The sequence below is a fragment of the Epinephelus fuscoguttatus genome, linkage group LG15 (genome assembly GCF_011397635.1).
Source record: "Epinephelus fuscoguttatus linkage group LG15, E.fuscoguttatus.final_Chr_v1".
Taxonomy (NCBI): Eukaryota; Metazoa; Chordata; class Actinopteri; order Perciformes; family Serranidae; genus Epinephelus; species Epinephelus fuscoguttatus.
The window spans coordinates 40,725,964-40,750,873 of record NC_064766.1 but is presented as its reverse complement, the minus strand read 5'-3'; the positions used below and the strand labels follow the sequence as shown (position 1 = coordinate 40,750,873).

The 24,910-nt window shown below is 39.0% G+C and overlaps 1 protein-coding gene across 1 annotated transcript; it reads right to left on the bottom strand.

Moving 5' to 3' along the window:
- Positions 1-531: 531 nt before the first annotated feature.
- Positions 532-23,640, bottom strand: saga (S-antigen; retina and pineal gland (arrestin) a). The gene is made up of 16 exons (XM_049598574.1): positions 23,615-23,640; positions 18,982-19,064; positions 15,897-15,957; positions 13,694-13,738; positions 12,755-12,954; positions 11,786-11,845; positions 11,136-11,203; positions 10,879-11,014; positions 10,449-10,533; positions 10,204-10,276; positions 7,990-8,127; positions 7,802-7,879; positions 5,917-5,931; positions 5,413-5,465; positions 5,213-5,222; positions 532-875 (listed from the first exon to the last, which is right to left on the bottom strand). Exons 2-16 carry the CDS (start codon positions 19,027-19,029, stop codon positions 752-754), a joined length of 1,194 nt encoding a protein of 397 aa, XP_049454531.1. The 5' UTR covers positions 19,030-19,064; positions 23,615-23,640; the 3' UTR covers positions 532-751.
- Between the last annotated feature and the right edge of the window lie 1,270 nt (positions 23,641-24,910).

Here is a 24,910-nt window from a genome sequence, read left to right as displayed (position 1 = left end):
ACTCTAAGTGGGGCCATACTCCTTTTCATGTCAGCCACAATAGCTCACAACCCCTTCTCAACAAGAGCGCCAGAAAACATTTTTTTTCTTAACGTAAAAATATTTTATTCAGTGTTTATAGCAGTTTAAATTACTCTGTCCATTTGTTGTCGAGAGGTAGATACCTCTGCAGATAGTCTGTCTCCTGGTAAAAAGGTGAACACACATTTAATCATCAGAGAAAATAGGTGCAAACGCAACAGCAGGTGTTGGGCAAGCGGGCTGTCTGCGACGTGCCAAACAGCGAAGAGAGAAGAGACCTCTCTGGATAATTTGGCTCTCGATAAAAAAATAAACTATGAACACTTTAGGAATTATAACCAGGAGAAGTTACAGCTGGCTGCAATCTGCAATCCTCACCACTAGCTTACACTAAATCTCCCTACATCCTCTTTACTGGACCTTTAAAATTATACTTACATGAGACACTCCAACAGGATGATCACGTGTCTGCTGGTTGTAAAAAAAAAAAAAAAAAAAAAAAAGCAGCTGTCTGGTACCATGTTAGCCTTGTCAGGAAGATGTTTTCATACTGTTAAAGAGCCCTTCTGCCCCTGATCAGTGTACTTGGTGAACTATGTACCAAAATATGCAAAATCACAGATATGGTCCTTTAATTAAGTCTCAATTTTTTTCTAGCACAAACTCTGAGTCGACTCAAACTCCCAGCTGTCTTTGCTACAGCTGTCATCACTCCAACCAACTCTCTCCTTTATTTCTCTTTAGGCGCCATGTCGTCACCCCCCGACACATTGCCATCTTCGTCCTCGTCATCAATCATCCCCTTCAGGTAGGAGCGTTTGAACTCTTGAAACTCCATCTCCTCCTCCATCTCACTGCAGACGTCACAGAAAGATGACAGCAGTGTTAGAGAGGAACTGCAAGCGTTTACTGTCACAAGTGCAGTCAAATTTATTACATGTAGGGAGTACAGAAAGGCTTTGAGTTTGAACATGCTGCGCTTTAGCCAATCACAATGGAGGGGGCGGGGCCCAGATGTGCAGGTGTCCCCAGGAAATGTGTACCTACAGAAACAGCAAGCTCCGCGTCCATAGCGACCGCTCCACCCAAAACGCTGTCTCATCAACGTGAAAAAAAATATTTTTCCAGCGAATGTTAAAACATGATTGAGCTAACTGGAGTAGTTTCATGTCGTATCCGACAACGGGAGGCTTTTAACAGATGACGTCCTGATGTTAGCTTTGCTAGCTGTCCCTGTCAGCTGCAGCCACTGATGCTTTCTACACATCATGATTTCCCATAACTGAATAAATACCACACATAGCAACACAAAACTGCTTTGCTAGCTCAATCATGTTGTAACTAAGATATCTGCTGGAAAAAATATTTTATTCACGGACCATTTATTGAGTTAATACCTTATTTTTATACAGTGTATGGTTATTACAGACGCCGCTAACGTTAACAGCTAACAGTTAGCCGAGCTAATCTACGATAACCATGTTAATTACAAAACACACAGAAATAGTAATGTTTGTTCAGTCATTGTGTTTATAGACTTAACAAACATCAGATTAGTCTACACGGTGATATAGTGACGTGAAAAATGTGATATCTAAACTCTGCTGGTTTTCTACCCGAAGTATTTGTAAACAAGACGGCGATGCTCTGGGGGCACCGATGGAAGTGAAGGGCATGAGCGATTGCCGAGGCCCCTGCACTTCCGTTAGTCGGCAAACTCCGGGCTGTGCCTCCAGAGGTAAAGGAAGAAAATTATTTATTTATTTATTTTTTTTTTTAACCGATGGATTTCCAGATTGTGTTTCACCTAGCTGACACAAGTGTGAGAAAAAAATCTGCAAAGTCAGAGGATCTATTTCAGGCACTGCTGGTTCCAGAAGTCATTTTTCCCCACTCACGGCTGGAGCTCCTTCACAGCAGCAGTTAAACCAGAACAAGTTCGAAAAATATCTGGTTCTTTAATCAAAAGTAAAAAGACCTAAAAGGGCCTGTGGGCGTAAAACCAAAGATACACTAAAACAGAAGATACTGCATTACAAGCTGTGCAAATGGTACGAAACACTACACACTTCCTGTCTGCTAAGTGGGTGTGGTTGTCTCTCCCACACATACCCCTACTTTGTTTGGAAGGGTAGTTCACGATGTGCGGATGTGGATCAGATTCAAAACAATATGACACAATATACAGTACAAATTTAATGTTTGTTCCTTATTTTGCTAACTTAATGTCTGACATCGACCGAGTGTTAGAACACCTCAGTTGTTACCAGATCTCCCAAGAGTGTGTTGCTAAAACAGGCACATCTCAAATAAAGTTAATTTGCTCCTGATTTGTCTGTATGAAAAAAAAATGCCATTTCAGTGTCAAAATGTCTGGAAGGATTGGGGCTTGTGAGAAATGGATACGATATTTACTTCGGTGACTATGGGGCGATCATCATCTGTACTCACATTCACTTTTCCCCACTGGAGGGAATACACTCAAGACTGCTGTCAGTCTCCTAAAGGGGCGGGGCAGTGGTGAAACCCACACATGCACATGCAGGAAATGAATTCAATGTGGGCCGTCTTGGTTTAGTCTGTCTCTAGTAACACTTTGACTTCCACTGCCAAGATGCATGTCTGCAAAGCATGCTGTCACATGTGCTGCTCGCGGTGGGTGAAAGCTAAAGATTTAAATGTTGAGAAAAACATAAATAAAGTCTGCAGCTGAAATGAATTCACTTTCAGATTGGTTTTTTTTATGAATGAAACAACAACAGCAACGAACTGTTGAAACATTCTGAAATCACTACTGCTGTGATTCACACAGTTGACTGAGAAAAGCAGCTGAGGCTTGTCATGCATCAAAACTGACACACAAAACATGATTTCTTAGGGGTTATCCAGGAGAGCCACACGTTTCTTTGTTTTGTAATATCAAGTCTGCAGTATGAAGGAAGTCTTTAAAATAAGAACACAGGATTCAGAAAAACACTTCTGGGACCAGCGAGTCCTTCGACTTTGCAAATAAGGAGACGCACTGACTCCAGTGATTTCATGTCATTTTCTGTAAATCTACATCCAAGGTCTACTGAGCCAGAACAACTGAAAACACACATGGGTGTCAGCATGTTAAATCTTTTCCTCTTAGCAGTCTGAACTTTTACTGAAACTGATAAAATATAAAAACTAGAATTATCACCTTGCTGTTGTATGCCTCCGAGGACCAGTCAGTTACAGTTTACATTCATGTCAGTGAAAACATGGATGCTTCACACAGAAGATCTATACAATCAGCACAGTTTCAAGATTAGAGTCACCAATTCAGTATCTGACCAAATGTCTCCCCTTCTGTTCCTGAGATATAAAAAGTGTCTGGGTTTTTTTTTTTGTGGAACATCACATTGAAGTCACTTCATCACATCATTTTATTTTTAGAGATCTGTGTGAAGTTGTGTCATAATTCACATATGACTTCTTGAGATATCATGTTCAGGAGAATGAGACAGATGCAAGGTCACAATGACCTCTGATGACCTTTGACATCTGACCACCAATTTCCAATCAGTTCATGGTTTAGTCCAAGTGGACATTTGTTCCAAATTAAAAAAAAATCCCTCAAGGTGTTCTTGAGATATCGTGTTCCCAAGAACGGAGGGACAGACAACCCTGAAAACATAATGCCTGTGTGAAGGCAACAGGAAAACAAAGAACACGAAAGATGACACTGCTGATGAAGATACAGGGATATAAACAGGATCCAATGGAGAGATGGCCTGGAAATAAAAGCCAATGAGGTGATAAAAGATCCTGAAACATGATCATCAGGGCTTGAAGCAAGAAAAAAATCCTGTGCCTGAATTTTTTTTGGAGAGCATTGGGGGAGGGGGCTTCTGTGCTAGGGGGGTCTGGGGGAACATTTGATGTCAAAATGAAATAATCTGAGTATCAATCAAGTATCACATCAAGAAGCTAGAATAACAATTTCAAGGTTTTTAATGATGAAATATGAACAGTTCACCAAAAAAGGAAAATTTGGTCATCAGCTCCTACAAAATGGTTTGGGCCGGGCAATTTTAGGCAATTCTGAGCAACAAGAGGCAGAACAGTTAGACAACAAGAACGTCTGCATTAAAATGTACATTTTACATCAGTTGAGGCTTAAACTCATGACCTCTGACACCAAGGAGCAAGCTTCTATCTGACTGAGCTAATTAGCAAGTGACAACTCATCTGTGGCTTCACAAATTATCTCTCGCTTATCTCTATTACCACCCCCACACCCCTTTCTGTATGTGTGAATTGCAACCCCCAACCTGTAGCCATTTCTGTGTGTGTGTGTGCTTTCATCTCTCTCATGTCTAGACCAAACTGAACAAATATTTATAGACGGGCAAGCAACATGATTAAACAAGCTTTTATTTTTTAATTTAATTTTAGTTTGGAAATTGGCCGGATTCTCTCATCTTTCTGTGTCCGACTTCTTGTTTGGTACAATCCGCTCTATCCAGCTTGACAGAAGCGCTCGCGGCTCACATGAAAAATAGACCAGACACTGAACTGAAGCGCTGCAGTGCGCGAGCCTCAGTTCGGGGCTCCGCTCTGCTCTGCGGCCTGTGTGGACAGTCAGATAGGTTAACATGGGCGCCGACTGAAAACTGCCTCCGCTGCTGGGCGCTGCGCTTCGGTTCCACATCTGGTGTGTCCGTACCGTGACTGAATGAGAGACTATGAAAAGGCCCGCCCTACTCTGCCTCTGATTGGATAGAACTCCTAGTTTACCTTGAGTAATGTGATACTCAGTAGTTGGTAGTTGGAATGACTGGAAAATATTCCTGCACCAGAATATTCCTGCGCCGGAAATCCGGCACCGTGCCAGATTTCCGGCCCTGGATCATGTCACCAGGCCGCCATTGTAAATAAGAAATTGTTCTTAATGATTTGCCTGGTTAAATAAAAGTTAAATAAAATAAAATAAAAATGTTCTGAGTGAACTGGATAGACGGAGGACATTTACACCAAACGTCACAATAAACACAACAATATTCATCTTCAGGCACAATAAGAAGACCTGCTGTCTGATTTAAACAGTCCTGTTCATCCTAACTCAGAGGGACTGACGCTTATTTTAGAGAAAAACAAGACTATTAAAATAAAAAAATAAATAATTCACTGTATTTCTTTTGTTTTGCGTGGTAAACTGTCTTACCTCTCCTTCACTGTTGGCAGCAATAAGAAAAGAAAGGACAAACAGGAAGGTTAAGTTGGTCGACATTCTTTCAGCTGACCTTGAAAATCTTCTATGAACACTTCTATATACACGATTAACTGCATCCACTATTTAGTTGTTATGGAGTTAATAATACCTTTAACTACATGTAGATGCTTTTGGTAGACTTGTTTCCTTACCTGCATCAGGTTTAGGATGCATCAGTTTGAAGGGAACCTCTAGGCCGACCTCGCTGCAACACAACCAAACAAAAAATCTCACTGCAGCTGTGTTAATGAATTAATACACAGTACATGATGTCACACTCATGTCAACAAAATGTTATCAAAGAGTTAAAGGTAATAAATACATGCTATGCTGAATAAAGAATATCAGAAGCTTTAAATTAATAACATGTTACTATCCCAAATATCAAATTATATATATTATCATTTAATAATAATGATGCATTTTTACTAAGGGTGCATCTCAAGGACATCTTACAAGACAGATTTAAACATGCAGCAGAGGCAGAGGAAGCTTTAGACACTGGAAAACATCACTGATATAGATTTCCATGATTACTACTTGCAAGAGAGAAACACAGACTTCTATTTTCTCAAAGGCAGAAACATGCTGTTGTTCTCTTACATTCTACTACTCTACTAACTACTACTGATGAAAATAAGTAAACATGAACTTACCTTGATCCCATCATCCTGTGAGCGCAGCAGTGACAATAATTGGGACAAATACAAAAAAAAAAAAAAGTTGAAGGTTTTGACTGGAACACTGCACACCAACAGCAAACATTTGGAAGACGTCACAGTCTGCAGGCGGTGGGTTCAAGTCGACCCAAAAAATGTTCACACAAGATACCACTACTCCATAAATAATTTTAGGAACTATGACAGACAGACAACCCTGAAAACATAATGCCTGTGTGGAGGCATAGAAAGGAGGTGCGAAGAAACAGAAAAGGAAAACGAACACTAAAGATGACACTGCTGATGAAGATGCAGGAATATAAACAGGATCTAATGGGAGGGATGAAGGCTTGGAAATAAAAACTGATGAAGTGATAAAAGATCCTGAAACATTATTTTGTCCCTGAGTGAACTGGAAGGCCGGAGAACATTTACACCAAACGTCACAATAAACAATATTCATCTTCAGGCACAATAAGACGACCTTGTTAATAATAATTTTAGTTTAACCTCCAGTAACTGTGCGCAGCAGTCTGTAATGTCAGTCCAATATTCTCTCTCTTTCAGCTCAGTTTTTGGTCTCCACCAGCTCCTGAGGGAAATATCTGTCTCTTTGGCTGCTAAATGCTCCGCTATGTTCACCAGGTTGTTTCTAACTGTGTCTGTTTGCTGCTGATCGTTCACTACCAGAGACACTCGACACATTGTTACAACAAAAGCTGTGATTTCAAGATTTCAGCAGATCCATCTCAGAGTGGAATACAATGAACTCAAGATTGTTATCACAAAGTGAGAAGGTGCTGTATAAATCATATGGTGCCTTGTGTTTATTTCTATTTTTTGGCATAAAAAAAGAATTTGAAAAAAATATGTAAAAACTAGAATCACCGCCTCGCGGTTGTATGACTGCCCGAACCCGTCAGGCTGCACTTATAGTTTATATCTATGTCTGTGAAAACATGGATGCTTCACGCCCATCTTCAACCAGGCAGCGCAGAGGAGCCACATTTGAGGAAAGTCCCTTAAGTCCTTCTTGAGATACTGGATGAATGAGAAAGATACAAGGTCCCCCAAAATCAAACAATGTCATCCTTAATTCCAAGTTAAGTTTTGTGCTAAATTTGAACAAATTCCCTCGAGGCATCCTTGAGTTGAATTCGGCGCAGAGGCTTACAAAGCTTTTATGCTTGTGTGAGGTGAGAAAGTTGGTATAGCGATAAAAGCAAAATGCAGCAGAGTGCAATGGAAACAAACTGAGTGAATAAATTAAGATGTACATAAAGCATGTGACTTAAACTGAAGAGCTGACAACATCAGATCTGTTTAGAACAATGAGACTTTAACCTTCCTCACATGAATGTATTAAAAAACAGAAATCTCTTATTTTGTCTTTAATAAAGAACTTGTTTTTTTAAATTGTACTTTATTTAAAGCATCTTTGAGGACACTGAAAAGCACTATGTAAGTGTGATTTATTATTATATTTTTTCCCCAGCATTTGAGGTTTGACTGGAGCCCTTAAAGACATCATTTCATTGCACTCTTTTAAAATAAAAGAACTGAACCTGGCACCATTTCGTCATGTGAGTGGACCTTTTTCACAGCAGACATTTTGACTTGTCATAGCAGATGAAACTGATAATATTAACGATGGCTCAGTTCTATGTAACACATTCAGTTAAGCCAGCATACACAATACCAGAGCATCTCCTAAATGGAATGCAGCATCCAAAAATATGCTTTTTTCAAACTGTAAACATGGTTTTTGTCCCCAGTTGGACACGCCATCCCCAACTAACTAGTCTTTAGTCTGTAATGTGTCCCCATGGGTAGCCTGAGTCATAACATCCCACACAAACACACACAAAAGGGGAAGACTGACCCTCCAACGATGAGCTTCACCATGACTCTGTACGACACCATGATCCCCATAACTTCTTTCAGCACACCTTCCTTGATACTGAAAGAGAAGAAGATCATTTAAATTATTCAATCTAGTAAAGACACGTTCACCTCCTGACTGAGCTGTCACTTCGTTAGAAGAGGTGGGCTGTGTGAGTGTTTGCTTACATGCTGGATGATGCCAGGTTGGTGTCCTCATGCTTCAGTTTGCCATCCAGAGCGATGCCCCTCCTCTCTCTGTTGTTGGCCAGCACGGGCAGCAGCTTGTAGACTTTCTGCAGGGTCGCTCCAGGAGACACCGAGTCCCTGAGACATGAAGACACAGATGCACAATGAGCTTTAGGAAATAACTTTCGATACACTGATTTTATCACAGAGCATCCAAATCTTAAATGTCCTCCTACTCACTTTCAGATTGTGAAACTCTGCTCAGTTCACAGTTGAATTAAGAACAGCAGTGAAGACGTGAGGAAGGCTGAAAATTTAGGAACGCTTAATTTGGACATGTAGTATGATCTCCGCCAGGTGAAAGGCTGGAGGGGACGATACATTTGGTTGTGTTTGTGAGAGTGTGTATCCTTCTGTCTGCAGCGTATCTGGCTGGATCCACCAGCCTCATATTTTGTGTGCACATGTATGACTGTATGCTTAAGGACCACTGATAGTCGCTGAGATTTGTAATTGTTGAAAAACCTGTTTCACTGACCATTTTATATCGTCACTGACTCCTCACTCCACTTAACCAGCCAGTGGGGGCCGCAAGTTCTCTCTGAGCCTCATCACTGCTACAAACTCTCCCTTCCCACGTAAAAAGGCACAAACCTCCATCTATTCAAACTCTGAGATGCATGTGTATTTAATTCTTAAAACTTCAAACTTGTCTTGATTATTGTGACTGTTAAAGTCTCACTTGATCTGTATCTGCAGATTACTAATGCTCTCTTTTATTTGTTGATTTGACATGAGGTTTATATGACCAGAGAGCTGTCACGAAATAAATCTTTTCCTTTTTTTGAGTGAAAGCTTTAATGTCTACATGACGTCACTGACTGTACACATGAAACTCAGTTTTTCTTTTAACTATGAACAAATGGAAATACTAATTTAGTCTTAATTTAGATTTAAAGATACAGTAGGGTCCAAAATTCAGAAGAGTCAAAACCAAAATTTTATGGCACTGACCAACTTAACTCCTTTGGAGAAAAGGTCAGAGCTGGAAAATTGAGTTGTAGCCCTTGTATTGGAGCACAAGTTTACATGACACTCGACAGAACTAAAGTGGGATTCATACGTCTGTGTTGAATCAACACTGTGCATACAGCATACCCAAGGCCAGAGTCTGACGTGCACCTCCCCAGAAATATAACTACATGTCGCTGCAATGCAGACCGCCTGTTTATTTTAGTAAGCTGACAACAAAACTTTTATTTACTTTCATTTCACAGGTCTGAAACAATAAATCGTAAAGCACGTTAAACCCCCACACAATAGCATTTAAAGTCTTGTGTGTGATTTACCCTGTAGAGTAGAGGAAACTCTGCAAGCCACTACTATACTGAACCCCCAATTGCTGAGCGAACGTGAAGTCTGTATGGTAGCCTCAGCCACCAATGTGTGAATGTGTGTGTGAGCGAACGTGAAGTCTGTATGGTAGCCTCAGCCACCAATGTGTGAATGTGTGTGTGAGAGAACGTGAAGTCTGTATGGTAGCCTCAGCCACCAATGTGTGAATGTGTGTGTGAGAGAGTACATGTGACATGTAGTGTTAAGGAAAGGTAAAGTAAAGTAAGGTAAGGAAAGGAAAGGTATACTTTATCACCCCTCATTGAAATTTGTTTTGGACTAAAAGCTGCTGCACCATAAAGCACACACACAAAAACACATGTCGACATCATAAATTGGAACACTTGGCGCTGACGTGCCCAAATACACTAATTCCATATAATAAAAGTGCTAAAAAATAATTATGCTCTTGACGTGGTCAGAGCGGAGGACTGCAAAGGTGCGAGTTCAGTCCATTTACGATAAAGATCAAAGGAGTCCTGACTGTCATGGACTTTCCTACACAGTCACTGACATCATCTACGACAACCACTCAGTGGCATCGCATGAAGCTCTTTGGATCTTTGTCAATGCCATCTGTTGTCATGCAAAGCAAAGGGGGCAAATACCAAATGCTGAGATACTCCGACATTCGTATACACTGCTGAAAGATTCATGCACTCAAATTGTTAAGCTGATATCATCATTTGTAATTTTTAAAAATAGTGTTACATTTGAAACAAATGCAAAACAGAAGTATCTTGGCTACTGGCCTCAGACTATGTGATAATGAAAACTCTTAATTATAATTTGTGTAATATTTAGTGTGAGCTGTGTTACCCAGGTTCCTCGATGGCCACAGATTTGACATAGCTGTCATTGGAGTACAACACCACCGTAGCGACCTGATCCACTGAGGAGGACGAGAGAAGAAGAAAAATGACTTGGAGGCTACATTTACATTTACTCATGCAACAAAAGGTCCAACATGCAGTCAGTAACACTTCTCCATATTACAGTGTGGGCATATTTTAGTTAATGAACATCCCTCCTCTCACAATGAAAACATGAGCGACCGTATTTACCAGAGACGATGATGTTCTTGATGTTTTTGTTGGAGTTGTTTGTGATGCTGACGTGCACATTGATAACTTCACCATGGTAGTACATCTGGAAACAAGACGCAGGGTCAGAAACTAACCCTAACATCAGGGAGGCATAATCTTGGTCGTCATATTGTTGATATCTCTCAGATTTCGGCTCAGATTTCAGATCGTATTCCTGCGAGAACATGTCCAGCTGTTTCTAAGAGACTGGCGCTAAAATAAGGCAATTCAGACAGAAGTGAAATTCAGGTGTTTCAGCAGAGGTGCGACGAGTTCTACGAGCACAACGTGCACCAACCATGGAGAATTCCATCCCCTGAGACTTCAGATTCTGTAGCTGTTTTTGAAAAAGTACTCCTGCATGTACTGCATTGTGTTTTGTGCTACAGATACATGTGAAGCTACGAACCTCTTTGTCCAGACTGGCCTTGACAAGCAGCGGTTTATCCGACATGACAAAGTCCCTGGTGGTTTCAACAGAGGGCGCCACTCCCTCGTTCTCTGGAGCGTATTGGACCTTCCTGATCATCAGCTTAACTGTGCTCCTGTTGGACAAAGAAATATTAAAACATACAAAGTCTGGGTTAGACTTTTTATACTGACTTGGAGCTGTTTTAGTGCCATGAATAAATGGATATAAATTCTGGACAGATCAGCTGGACTCACCGTTTGCGAATTTTAGCGTCCTGGCTCTCAGCGCTGAACGCTTTGATCTCAAACTCCACAGCACATTGCTACAGAAGAAGAGAGAAGAGGCGTCACCATCCTGTGGTGAGCAGTAAATAATTATACAGGCGGGCTGCTAAGCCAACATGAACCCCCACCAGGCCAAAAAAATCTTTTTTTTATGAGTCCATGAACAAGGCAAGGGTCTGTAATTTGTTCACATGTTTGTAATAACAGCAGTCAGTGGGATGAATGTTAGCTAAACTGCTACAGACAGTTAAACAGGTGAAGTGAAGATAACCCTGTCGATAGGTTACCAGTTACAAACAGACTCAGTAGGCCCTGTGCTGCATGTCATCCCCCCTTTTCCCCACGTCTATTTGAGCTGTTCTATGAACAAAAGGCAAACAATGCCCCAACAAAAATCTTTAATAAATAAATAAATCATGATGATGATTTTTGCCGTCACTGTTTCTGTAAAGTTTGCATGATGTTCTTCACCTCTGTTTTGGAGGTAGGAAATAAAGTGACAGGCGAACCAGCCTTGAGGTCACATTTATTCCTTTTAAGCAAGTGCTTTGTGGTATGTTCAGAGTGTTTCATGTGTTCACTTAATCAGGACTGATTCGATCCCCGAGTTGGGCTCTTACCTTGCCGACATCGTGAGGTGCTGGCTGGAGAGCCACTGAGCAAGGCAGGTTGTCAGGAAACTGAGAAGACAAAAAGACAGGGGTCAGTCAATCAGTCAGCCTTTACTCAGATAGTGCTGTTTGTGCAAACACATGCGATGAAATAGACTTTACCTTAAAAGCAAGATACAAACACATCTAGTAAAATAAATAGTTAAATACATATAACAAGCAATACATTAATAACTGAGAAAATCAGTCTTAAGCCCCAGTCAGACTGGATGAATGCATCCATTAGAGTTGGGGTGATTTTAATAGTATTACTTGCTCTGGTCAGTAAATTTAATCCTGTCAGTATGTGGGTCATTTTCATCCTCACCCCATTAACAATCACAGCCACTACTGCCTCCTGCTTTTCTGTCAACTTGCTGCTTAACCTGACATTTAAGTCCTGTCCATGTATTTTAAACTGGATCTCTGAGTTTTTTCTTCTACTTCTCTTCTTTTTTTGTATCTTTGTATTTTGTGTGATCTAAATCTATTTTAAAAACTCATCAGTTGTTTAGACTGACAACTGTTTACCATACTTTATCTTTTCCAGTGTTAGAACATTATTAACACACACACATTACTCGAATTCTAATGTGGTCTAGAGCTGAGACACAGCTCCAGAGTTTGTTTGTCAGTTTTGTGACACACAGTCAGTGGTTACATCGTATAAAGTGAAACGCCATCTTTTCTTTTGTTGCTTTTGCTCTTCAACTGATTTGAAAGCACCAAAATCCACAAACTGCAATTTGAGTACAGAGTTGAGTACATTTCCCTGCTGATGATTGTTAAGTTTCATAACAGTAAAATATTAAATGCAGGACCATAACCTGTCTTTGAAGTATGTCACTGTGCTGTTTCCTGACTTCTTCCTGACAGTGCAGCTGTTATAAAAGCACCTTCATGCAGCCTGGGGGTCTCTAATCAACGATCACTCCTCACCTCAAAGAAGAACGGGTAGGCGTTGTCTCCCAGCTTGCGCAGCAGCTTGGCCTGCATCCTGGTGTGGATTCCCTTCTCGCGGTCCTGCAGAGGCGGGTACACCTGGCGAGTTGACAGGTACAGCTCCCTGCGAAAGGCGATTCCCATCACATCCATGTCATCCCTGCCGTACCGGAAAGTACAGGACAGGGTGACGAACACTGGGGGGCAGAGGACAGACACTGTCACTGTGATGATCAGGTGTCCCTTTAAAGTCATTAGTTAGGGTACAAATACGACACAGCAGTGTATTTAGTGATGAAATGTCATGGAACCAACAGTATGATTTAAACATAAAGAGAAAACTGAGGGGAGGATGGCAGATGAGTTTCTTGTATTTTAACTCTTTAACACCAGAAGGACATGTCAGTACGAGCTCATTTTGTGTGATTTTGTTCAATCCCCAAAATATTTACTTCAAGCTCATGGAGATCTCAAAGTTTTAAAGACATGAGCTGAGCTGTGTTTTGGGATCATGTGTCAAAATTAACAAATATAGAGAACATATTTAGCTTCAGTGAGGATCTGGAACAAGATAATACAAACATGATGTGTAAAGCTTCCAGACACTGTGGAATAAAGTCACAACCTCAGGGCTACTTCAAGGGAAATAAAAGTTAATTTGAGAGAAACATCCATAAAGGCTTCATGTCACTTCTCTTATCTGTGAAACTGGACTGTCAGATTTCTTTCAGCAGGAAACAGTGTTGTGGACAGAAGTGATCACACAGGTGTGAGGAAGAGAAACACACAGACAGGTGACGCCCGTGGACGTCTGAGCAGTTTCAAATGAAATAAGTCTCTCAAAATGTGTGGGAAAATGTGAGATGTAAACTGAGACCTGAGCCTGGACCAACATCCTGTGATATCACTGAGTGTGAAGTGTGTTTGGGTACTGACCTTTCCTCCCCTGCAGAGCCTCAGGGTCAATGATGATGACGCCATCTAGTGGTGAAAAAAAAGTTCAGCGCAATTAAGGCAATAAAAATGGAAGTGTATTTTTAAACTGAGTTCAATCATTTTAATAACCAGGATAACCAAAATGTGTCCTACAACTAAAGACACTTTCTTTTCTGAGTGTGAGGAGTTGAGTTAGTGCCCCTATTCAATCAACTTCAGCCCAAATCATCTGCCACAAGGATTTCAACAGTGACATTTCTATTCTAAACTTTGGGTTTATGATGTCACACAGAAAACTACGCCAATCAGCAACATCATGGAAAATGTCACATGGGTAAAAGAAAAAAATATTGAAAAAAACAAAAAAAGATTTAAGAGGTACTGAGATATCATCATTATTGAAAAACCTTCACTCTTAAAAAGAAAAACATGTCAAACACTTGTTCTCAGTCCCAACGGTCACACAGAGGCTTTAAAACAAAATACTAGCATCAGCCCAAAATGAACATTTCTGTCGATATGTGACTTGAATTATTTGAAACAGGTCAAACTTGCCCTGATTGTGACTTCTGTCAGGATTGTCTCTGATGGATTTTACAATTCTGTTTGATAATGTTCCCTAAAGATAAATACAGCATGTTTCACATTAGGGCTGATGACATAATCATCTTTGATTATGGTAATATGTCAATATGCAAACTGTGTGTCAGCATGTCGCAATCGAGTAAGATGCACGCGGTTAAAACATGGATTCCAACAGAGAGCAAGCTGCAGCTAAAAAAACTTCACCCACAAAGTGGAAGTAGCTTATCACAGCAGTACAACTGTCATGCACGCACACTTGAAGCAAAGCATCCCAGAGCACTGTTTACTTTTTGTCCCCATCCGGACACATATATATGGGGATTATCATCATGCAGGATGTGTTTCTGTCAGTGGTATTCACTTAAACTTTCTGCTCTACTGCTAAAGTTACAGCATGCATCACCTAATGTAGTTATTTGGCTGTTTTACATTTTCTGATCATTTTAACAATAATGCATGAGTGAGAAGACAGCTTTAACTAACACTACAGACTGCTGTTACAGACTGTAAATCTTTTCAGTTTTTATCCTTGTCCCACACTGATGCAAAAATGCATTTGCCAGTTATTACATAAAGTGCATATTACACCAGTGATGAAATAAAGCCATGTCCTAAAATCAAAGTTAAGTACTAGTTAAGTACTTAATCTGTGTCCAAGTAATCCAGTTGATTTGGAGGTCCAGTACTTTCTGATCAGACATCTGACACACAGGGCCTATTTTATTATTAATATTAATATTATCATAACACAGCAGCAACATGGGAATTAGACAAATTTTACAATATGCTGTTATTATGTTTGTAAGAGAAAAAGAATGAATAAAATGTTCTAAAATGAACAAGAGAAGTTAATGATATTTATTCTGGAGTAAATTAAGTGAAAAATTGAGAAAAATAACCTTTTGAATAATCAATAAATTAATCATTAGATCAGTCAACTCATTTAGAAAATAATCACTAGATTTATCAATAACAATAACGAAGAGGTGCAGCCTTATTTAACACGAATCCCTTTTCTTATTTTGCATGTGAACATTGTGTTGTGTGCTTTGTATTTCATGTCTGTATCTGCCCGTGGGACGTCACTAAAATGTAAGCATAATAATATGTTGACTCCACTACAGGAGCGACGTGATGGTCTCTGTGGAAAAAACATATATGCATATATCAGCATTGGCCAAAATAAGATGGAAAAAAATGCGGGCACATCAGAGAACGGCAAATATGTAACACTGTGCGTCCCCACTGTAATGCTCTATAAATGAGCAACACTGAAGTACAGAGACACTCTTGTGATCCCAGACGCTCTGTATTTATCCAGTAAAATACACGAGACAAACGGACCAATTTGCTTTTAACAAAAAAACAAACAAACAAAAAACACATTTTTTGGTGTCTCACTGGAAGTTTGTGGTGATTTTATCTGACTCACCCACAGAATACGTCCCACCGTCAATCATGAGATCTACACTGCGATGAAACACTGAGTGGCCCACACTTTTGATGCATCAGGAAGCAGACAGATAATCTGACTGCAGATATAACCTCGATGGACAATACATCTGACGTGGCTGCTAGTTTACTGGTGGATGTTTGTTGATCGGTGGAAAAAACTCACCCACTGGATCCACAGAGTCAACGCGGTCGACAAAGTCTCTTTTGCCCATGTAGACTCCAACCTGAAGCAGGAGAGGAGAGTTTCAAATATCTGGCACTAATGACACTTTGCATCATGATGTCTGTGGGTGAGCTCTCCATGACAGCACAGAGCTGGGACGCTTTGGTTCACATAAAGCAAAAGACAAATTAATTGGTATTAAAATAATTTGTTAACTTTGGAAAATTGCTGAGGTTAAATAATGTACTTTTTTTTGTTTGTTTAAAATGGGACTCTAACCTGCAGCAGAATCAGCAGCGATCTAAGGTTCTTTTCCACTTTTTGTTTTTTTGTTTTTTTTAAATCAGTTGAATCACATTCTGTCTGTGAACACAGCGCACATGCAACATTTCAGTTTGAGTCACGGGGTGGATAACTAGTCAGTCAATACGATCAGAGCTGATCAGATCGATGGATGAGAGGAGCAGTAGCTAGAGGAGAGTGAATGCAAACTTTCAGACACAGCACAATGAACAGCTAACTTTCACTGTGCCTGACAGTCTGCTTCTCCCTCACTGCCCCGAGTACGCTCTGCGCTCTGAGTGTGGTGCAATAAATAACCAAAGGGTATATGTTCCAACAGCGCTCCCAACGAGCGTCCAAATCCAAAAAATATGAAATCAATATGTTGAGGCAGATGCTGATATCATGGCGGGCCTCGACAAATGAATCAATGTGTGGAAAACCCTGAGTTTACGAATTTCAGCTAACGTGATATTATTGGAAACATCAGAAATAATAGTTACAGTCCTGTTTTAAAAGTAATTACTTGCTTTTTTGAAAACGTACTACTTCACTGCTTGTTGGGTCATTACTGCAAAAGCTCATCCCAGTGAGTTTGCGACTTGCCACAAGTCAGTTCATCTAAACAGAAGATGGCTGCCGCTTTGACCATCCTGCTATGTGATCTGTATGGGAATGTCCCTTCAACTCTCATTTTATTTCTGTGTTTGTGGCTTTTAGTTCCACATTCTACAAAACAGCGAATGGTACTTGTCGCCAGGTAGCTACAGGTATGACTATTAGCATCTAGCCCTGTGTCCTCATCACCAGAGGAGTTTACTGTAAACTGAGCTGAACAGAGTCCTCTTGCTGCAGCAAACACCACAACTATCTGATACATGGAAATACCTGACCCTCAATACAATACATTTATACAGAACTATTTTTTCCATTTAGAGTAATTAAAGCATTAAGTAATTAGATATTCTGGACTGGCTTTAAACAAACAGCTGAAATAATTACATGTACACAAGATAACCTCTCATGAGTTACTCAGAACGTTGCTGTAAGATGCAAACTTCATAACTACAGATTCTACTAACATCATTTTCTGAGAGTAAAAGACAGCTATTCAACATCTAAGATCAGACATTTAGTTATTAAACACAAACATCTGAGCAGCAGTCACCTGTTATCTGACATAAAGCTGTAAAGCGCACAGCTCAGCTCATGTTGTCGTGACTTTGCCTTGACCTCCTGAGGATCAGCACGCAGCTCAACTGCTTTACAGAATTAAATTCAGTGAGATGGAAAATTTCACTGAAGGTCAAACATTTCCTGATCTACTGTATCTGATGCCAATAACTCATCTACTACCAGACCAGCGTGAGTAATAACTATTAAAAAAGCAATGTTTGAGAAAAAAGAGCAGATGGGTCATCAGGGGTTACCAGTCAATGCCTGCAAGATTTCTTAAAAATAAATATATAAAAAGCTGCACAAACTAGAGTTACGCAGATATTTATCTTAAAGGAATACTCCGATACTATACTCACAAAATGTCCACTTGTGAATCACTGCCTCATCGTGCCTTGTCACCTTGATTCCATGAAGAAAACTTAATTTTTCAAGCATGCCTCAAAGTTCAACTTCAAGTGAACTGTCTTGTAAAAAATCAAAATGAAATGCTTGTGTTCAGTGGCACTCTTTGACTACACAAGCGTCACAAAAGTAAATAACATGACCCACAATATACAAGACATACAATCTACACACAGCAATGTGCAGTCCATATATGCAGCTGGAACCTAACTGCCTGAGGGAAAAGCTATTTCTCAGATGGGTGGTGTGTGACTTAATGCTCCCTTAAAGTGATATCGATGGGAGGAGCAAGAACAGAACACGAGCAGGTGCCCTTAATGATGTTTTGGGCTTTTGTTTTGCAACAAGTGGTGTAAATGTTAGGGCTGTACCTGACTCAGAATTATGTCATTAAGATTAGTTTCTGCTGTTAAACAGAGATATTCAAGTATTCTTTCCTTTTTTCCATGTAGAGTTTGACAGTTTGAGCAGGGTTCACTGGGACGTTCAGGTCGACAGTGACAATCACATAACATAATAAACAAGCTAACTTTGCTTGTGACGGACTGGAAATGTGCAACAGCATTTTGTCTGACACTAGATATCAAACAAAAGCCAGAGACTGTATCGTATTATGTCACTGTGGGCTGTGAATTCACCACTTCTAAGCAGAAGAGAGAAGATAACGTTATTTCAGGGCCTTGCGGGGCAAAACCTCTCCTCCTGTGCGCCACATTCACAAACGCCTGTACCAAAGGTGGCGTTATAGTGAGGAGCGCTCACTCTACAGCTCAATCTGGGGACTAAAATGTCCCCAGAAATACACTGCACAGCACACTGACTGGCAAAAAAAAAAAAAGCTCGACTTGCAGCAATCCCGGCTGACTCAGGGTTCTCCGATTAGTGCCAATGAGTTTCCCTGCTGTTGTTACAGTCCTCTGTAACCGTCTGCAGTCCTGAGCAGTCAGGTTGCCAAACCACACAATGCCCATCAGAACACTCTCGATGGTACAGCAATAAAAACTCACTAAAGTTCTGGTGCTCATACCAAACCTCTTGAGAGGTGATGCTGTAACAAAACATGAGACATTAGGGCTCCAATTTTGAAGACACCAACTGACTCTGGTTTGGATGTTCAATGATATTATGCTCATTTTAAGAACAGCCATGAGTCAGTGTCGGACTGTGGACACCTCCAGCACTACAAACCACACGCAAAGATGCAGTCAGCTGTTTCACTCACCGACTTGTCTTTGCAAATCTTCTTGAAAACAACATTTTTTGGACTCATGTTGGTGCAGATTGAGGGCAGCGAGTCAGCAGCACCTGAAAGAAAGAAAGAGACAAAAATATTTGTAGGTGATTTCTTCATTTAGCTCGTTCTTCTGTGTGAAATGGTAAAATGGCAGGTGAACCTGAACTTAATAAAGAAGGTTCACATTTGGTTTTCACCTTTAGTCAAAGGCCTGCAACAAGGGCAGCAAAACACACCAGCATAAACTAAAGTCACTAAATTGTCCATTATGTGACTTTAACTCAACACATTCAACAACCCATCGCACAACTTCATTAAAACTACACACACTTAACAACAAACAGCCCAGTTGATCTGAATCTGAGCCTTGAACCTGGGTGCAAAGAATATGACTACCAGAAGAAGGCGCTGATCCAACAGACACCAACACAGATCATCACATCCGCAACGCTCAAACATGAAAAGCTACATCCCACAGCAGAATCACTGACACTTGGTGGCGTCTGATTGGTTTGCATTTAAATCCACACTTTGAGAAGCCAGATTTTGCTCTTGAATGAGCCATGTTACAGCCACAGACCTTTAAGTTACCTCACCGTTAGATAAAACATAATACTGAAGTAACTTTATTTTGTTCTCAAAGTTTCCAGAATCCTTAAATGCTCTTCAAACTGTGCACATTAAAAAAGATGTTTAACCCATTTCCCTGAGTTACACTGCACTTCTTTTTCCAACATTCACACAAAGATGGCGACTGTAAATAAGAGCTTTAACTTATTTTCACCCTTTATTATTTTCTGAATTAATCGATTAGTTTGGTCTATAAAATGTCAGAAAATGGTGAAACATTGCCATCAGTGTTTCCCAAGGCCCTGGGTGATGTCCTCAAATGTATACTTTTGCACAGGGTGATGTTTCGGGTCACACAGCTCTTCCGCACACTTCTGATAGGTGACAGAAAGTTGCCATCCTAAATACCAGTAGTGCTTATTTTTACAGCCTATGGTCACGTGACATGCCACACCTGTAGCCCATATTCATGATAAAAATAAACCAAGAAAAAACACATAAATGTGCCTGTGTACCCCAATATAGTGCCAAAGCTAGACCCAAGAGGTCGAAACCAGTCGTTTTTTTAAGTGTCTTTGTACAAGCCATAATAAAATAAAGGCTTTTTAATGAAGTAATCACGCTACCTTTTTTCTTTCCCTGCTCCATGCAAGAGTGCCTGAAGTTTGTTTTTCGTCTTTGGTAAGATTTTGAGCCCTCTTCTTCAAGAGCACCTGCATTTTTTCCTTGAGTTTTTGGACAATAACAATCGGTCCTTGAGCACACCACTACCTCTCTTCTCAGTGCCAAAACTACTATTGAAAAATATATCAGGGGAAAATACTAGCATGTACACACTTTAAATCCCACATATAAATAAATAATATCACACAATTATCTAGTCAAGTGGCTGTCATACACACATACATCAAAAACACATCTTGATATGTCAGTCGCTGCTGATCAGTGGCAGAATTTATTATAGTGTGAGCAATGAATCAGAAGTCTGAGGGAGAGCCGTGTGGCTTGAAACGTCACTCTGTGACGTGTGTGTGTGTGTGCATGTCTATATTTTGAATTTTAGATTACCACTTACCTGTTCACATATCTGGCACTGTGCACATTTGGTTTTGTACCTTCTTGGTATTCTTGCCATTTTTAATTTCTGTGTTTGCCCTCTTTCTCACTTTGGACTGCAGCCAGTGATGGAATGTAACCAAGTACTGTGTTTAAGTATGAATATGAAGTGCTTGTACTTTACTTGAGTCTATTCTTTCTCTGCCACTTTAAACTTCTAGTAGTGCTTCTATACTACTACTATACAGAGGGAAATATTATACTGAGTGTTGCAGCGACATACCGGTTCCATAATATAAAAGCTGACAGTTATCATACAGTGTACATTTTCTTATTAACGATATTAAAAAAATGCAACTGGACAGAGAATCCCCCGGTTATTTGAGTTATTTCCAAGGGGAGACTTTCTACACATATTTCCATCAACAAAATGCTTCCAAGTTTCAACTGTAGTAACAAAACATTTGTTCCCCACAATAACCCTTGTTTTCATTCCTTTACGGGTCATTCTGACTGACAACAATATAAATTCTGTGATATCATGAAACTGCAATATTATCTGAGACTGATATCATATTGTCAAAATCTCATACTGTTGCAACCCCTCTTGTTTTATTTACCTTACTGCATTTACTGAGAGCTGTGGTTACTAGTTTCATGCAAATTAAGATTTTCACATAAAAACACAAGGAGAGTTTAGAAAATATAATGTTTTGTTGTCATTTAAACCGTTCATACAAGTAGAGCTGAAGAGATTAGACAAATAGCCAGTTAGCTGTTTGAGAGAAAAATCAATTGTCACATATTTGTTAAACATTAACGGGCATTTTCTAAATTATTTTGAATATTCTGAGTTGCCTTTTTCAGATTTTTCTGCAGTGAGTGCTTTGTTAATACTTAAAATACATGTTCCTGCTCATTTTACAACATACAATATAGTGCCAGCTCACAGGCAAAGAGAAACACAACAACAATACAACAATCTTAAACACATGTCACAGCTAAATAGCAGTAGATACACCGAAAATCGATATACATATGCATAATAAATTCTGCTCATACAAAAAGGCACTGTGATCAACAATAAAACGTGTGCTTGAGGGGGCAACTAAAGTACCCAACTGTCAAATAACCAGTAATCAATAAATTGTCCCTCAATTAACAATCAGAACAAAAGTGCACGGTACAAGGGATGAAGTTCCAAAGGTTGTCTTTTGGTACTCTGTATTTTGTTCTGATACTTAAGTAAAAATTTTTGATGATATTTTTTTTGTTTTGTAACAGTATTTCTACACTGTACCTGTGTTTAAGTAAAATATCTGAGTACTTCTTTCACCACTGCAGAAAATGCATGCTCTTATATTTATTCTTTAAAGAATAAAATAGGGTTTATTGTCTTTAATTTTCTACCCAAAATTTTATATATTTTTTTTAAAAATTCCAGCCCAACTCTAGAGGCACCATGGCACTGAGTAAACACACATATAACTGAAGTACATCTCAACAACAAGTGGACATTTTCTCTCTCACACCTCCATATTTTTGATGGTATCTGGTGGATATAACTTGACAATTTTACGCTGTTGAGTTAATCGAGTTGAGATGACCGAGCGATCTAAACAGACATAACTCTGCTGAGCTTCTTAATCCTTTTAAAACCTTCTCAGATGTGTTTCACCTCTCCTCACTGAAAACCACACACACACACTAATGTCATAAAACCTCCCTGGACTTCCTCTGACTGTTTTGGGATCAGTGGTAGCAAAAGCACAATAGTCAATGTAAAAACAAGATGGCAGCCATCTCTGCAAAGTCAGTCTGCTGCTGCTTTCAGCACAAAGGTGGACAAAACCTCATCAAATTATTCAACTGAAACTTGTTTATTTACGCTTAATAATATTTGTAGTTTAATGTGGCGTACATGTTTGACTAGTTCCAGCAATATTAAGAAGCTAAGACTCTATTAAATAGGAACAGGATTTAAGGACATTAGGACTTAATTATTGTCTCGTTTTAGGACATTGGGACTTTATTACTGGAATATTTCACACAGGCCAGTCAGGTGTAACAGACTGTGCCTACAGATAAAAAGGACACTCCTAGCTTGGAGTATGGAGCAGAGAATATTCATACAGAGTTACAAAGCAAACAGTTCACAAGGCTTCTAGAGATGTTGCATTATTTGCAATTTTGTTTTTGCACAGTCGTTTTCAGACATTGAAATTAACAGTTATGAACAGTTTAAGCCTTCAACAGTGACCACTAACCCACAGAGGTACAGAACACTGAACAAATGTTGCTTTGTTTTTGCACAACAATTTTAGACTTTGTTACACACTTGTGACTATTAGAAAATAAATCCATCTCCAAACCTACTTATTGTTCAAAAACAATGCTCAGTTTCTTATACTTATCAGATCCTACTGATCCCAAATAGCCTGAAGAAATTAAAATGCACACCAAACAGACACTTGGTCTCAGGAGGCTAAAAAGGCAAATGTGTTTACTGCAAACCTTTTTACAGCTTAAAATATTAAACTTAAAATATAAAAGTAAAAGAAAAAAACTATAAACTTCTGTCAAACTGTGTGCCTACACATGGATATCAATATTGTATTAATTTATCTCCAAAAGATAAAGCAAAACATTTCTGTTCAATCTGTCAAATCTGCTCAGTTTTGTTAATATCAGCCAGAGTCACAGATTTATCTCAGATGGCATCACAATACAAACAACAAACAACATTGTTTGTCCTCTGACCCTCCATTTGGATAAAGAATTTCTCTCATTTTAAGGCTTTGAGTCATAGAAATCATATTTTCTTTAAATAAGTCAACGAAGATAAAATCAAACCACAAATGAAGTTTCCCCACAGATTTCTACGTGTTCGTCACGTCAGAGGAGTTCATGTGAGACTCTCAGGATGAAAACAAACAGTCAGAAGGACTGACTAAATGTCAGCGTGAAGATGTCTGTGAGGATCAGAGAGACTCACCTGTGTTGCAGCAGTGGAAGGTGTGATGTTGGATCAGAGGGGGAGACGATGCTCGGTCTGAGAGGCTCTATATGTAAACACCTGCTGTCCGTCACAGCCTCCCTCAGCCAATCAGGTGACCAGGCTGTGAACTTTGACCAACCCTTTGTACCCTCCTCCTCCTCCTCCACGAACCACAACATCCAGACAGACAGACAGACGGATAGACAGACAGACTTCCTGTGAATGAGCCGACTGAGAGGATTGAAGCTGGTTCCCCCTCAGTCAGCACAACAGAGTCAGATTAGAGACAGGGGGCGGACATGGAAAACACATTACATGAACTACATTCAAACATGAGCGCATGAACATATGAAATGTTCTGCAAAAGAAATGTCAAAAAGAGTTTTTTTTATTTCCTAGAGGCAATGATAATAACAATAATTATGACTTTTTTGTATTTCGATTTTTAATTTCTAAGTTCCTTGGGACGATAATAATAACAACAATAATTGTGATCTTTTTGGGGGGAATTTCCTTTTTTTGTTTGTTTTTTATTTCCTTAGGCAATTTGTATTATTTTTGTATTTCTATTTCTATTTTTTTTTTTATTTCACTGGGGCACAAATTATAACAATAATTATATATTTTTTGTACTTCTATCTTTATTTTTTTTTTATTTCCTTAGGGACATAAAAATAATTATAACAATAATAACGATATTCTTTTTTGTATTTTTTTTTAATTCTTTGGGGCACTAACAATAATGATAATAATTGTGTATTTATTTGTACTTCTATTTTTATTTTTGAATTTTCATTAGGGCATAAAAATAATTATAACAGTAATAAGGATTTTCCTTTTTTGTATTTTTTTTAAGTTTTTTATTTCCCTTGAGCAATAAAAACAAAAATAATTATGATTTTTATTTTGGATTTCTATTTTGATTTATTTATTTTTTTTAAATTTCATTGGGGCACAAATTATAACAATAATTGTGTATTTTTTGTACTTCTATTTCTTTTATTTCCTTAGGGACAAATAATTATAACAATAATAAGGATTTTCTTTTTAGTATTTCTATTTTCAATTTTTTTTATCTACTTGGGGCGATAATAATATCAATAATAATGATTTATTTTGTATTTCTTTTTTTAATTACCTTGGGGCACAAATAATTACAATAATTGCTTATTTTTTGTATGTATGTATATTTTTTGTCTATTTTTATTTTTTTTATTTCCTTAGGGACATAAAAATAATTATAACAATAATTTGGATTTTCTTTTTGTATTTCTTTTAATTCCTTGGGGCACT